The 1,174-nt window shown below is 47.5% G+C and overlaps 1 protein-coding gene across 1 annotated transcript; it reads right to left on the bottom strand.

Annotated features, from left to right (window-relative positions):
• Positions 1-226: 226 nt before the first annotated feature.
• LOC119047670 (olfactory receptor 52R1) lies at positions 227-1,174 on the bottom strand. Its single transcript, XM_037143121.2, has one exon. The coding sequence runs from the start codon at positions 1,169-1,171 to the stop codon at positions 227-229; it is 945 nt and encodes a 314-aa protein (XP_036999016.2). The 5' UTR covers positions 1,172-1,174.

Here is a 1,174-nt window from a genome sequence, read left to right as displayed (position 1 = left end):
ATGAACATAGGTGAACTAAGCATTTATCAACTGCATCTCACAAAGAATGCTCATTCTTGGCATCTTGAAAATGGTTTCCATTTGCTTTTGAAAGCTGGCTGACCTCTGAGCCAGTTGTTCACAGAAATGACTTACTGATGACATGTGATGGCCAGGCAAACTTTCTGTGTTTCTCTCCCCAGATCAGTAGGGCAATTGGGTTGGTTGTGATGCTATGCCCCTGGGCTCATGGGTCTTTTCCACAGCATCCTTGAATAACTCTGTCCCTGATTTGCTTGGTTCTCACTGCATAGATGATGGGGTTGAGCATGGGAGGGACCAGTAGATAGAGATTAGCCAACATGATGTGTACCACTCTGGGCACATGATGACCAAAGCGGTGGGTGAGAAAAGTAAAGAGGGCTGGGATGTAAAGAGCCAACATGACACAGATATGGGAGGCACATGTGCCAAAAGCCTTCAGTCGGGCTTCCTTAGAGGGCAACCCCAGCACAGTCCTCAAGATCATCACGTAGGATACACTGATGACAAGCAAATCGAAGCTAGCCACTGAGAAGGCCACAAAGAGCCCATATGCACGATTTATTCTAGTATCAGCACACACCAACTTCAGCACAGCCATGTGCTCACAGTATGACTGAGGAATGACTTGGTTGGGGCAGAAGGGCAGCCTAGAGAGCATAAAGCAGAAGGGGCTCACCCACAGCAGTGCTCTCATCATCACAGCTGCCCCCAGTTTACCTACTACAGATGGGGTCAGGATACTAGAGTGATGAAGTGGGAAGCAGATAGCCACATAATGATCCAAGGCCATACCCATGAGCATCCCAGACTCCACAGAAGAAAAGGCATGGATGAAGAACACCTGGGTGAGGCAGGCATGATATTCAATGTCATGAGCATGGAACCAGAGAATAGCCAGCATTTTAGGTTGGGTGGAGGAAGAGAGGACCAGGTCAGTGATAGCCAGCATGGCCAGAAAGAGGTACATGGGCTCATGCAGGGTGTGGTCAGTTCGAATTACATGAAGTACAGTTATATTGCCAACTATAGCCACAATATACATAGCACAAAATGGAAAGGCAATCCAAAATTGAGAATTCTCAAGTCCTGGGATCCCAAGCAGGATGAAGAACACAGGATGAGAAGAGCTGTTTCCTGAAGCCAACATCAC

The sequence above is a fragment of the Artibeus jamaicensis genome, unplaced genomic scaffold, assembly GCF_021234435.1.
Source record: "Artibeus jamaicensis isolate MK-2021 breed Jamaican fruit bat unplaced genomic scaffold, CSHL_Jam_final contig_64, whole genome shotgun sequence".
NCBI lineage: Eukaryota > Metazoa > Chordata > Mammalia > Chiroptera > Phyllostomidae > Artibeus > Artibeus jamaicensis.
The sequence above is the reverse complement of the archived record's forward strand: the minus strand, read 5'-3'. Positions and strand labels throughout refer to the sequence as shown.

Coding starts and splice junctions, on each gene's coding strand:
- LOC119047670 (XM_037143121.2), bottom strand. CDS start 1,171: ATGTTGGCTTCAGGAAACAGCTCTTCTCATCCTGTGTTCTTCATCCTG.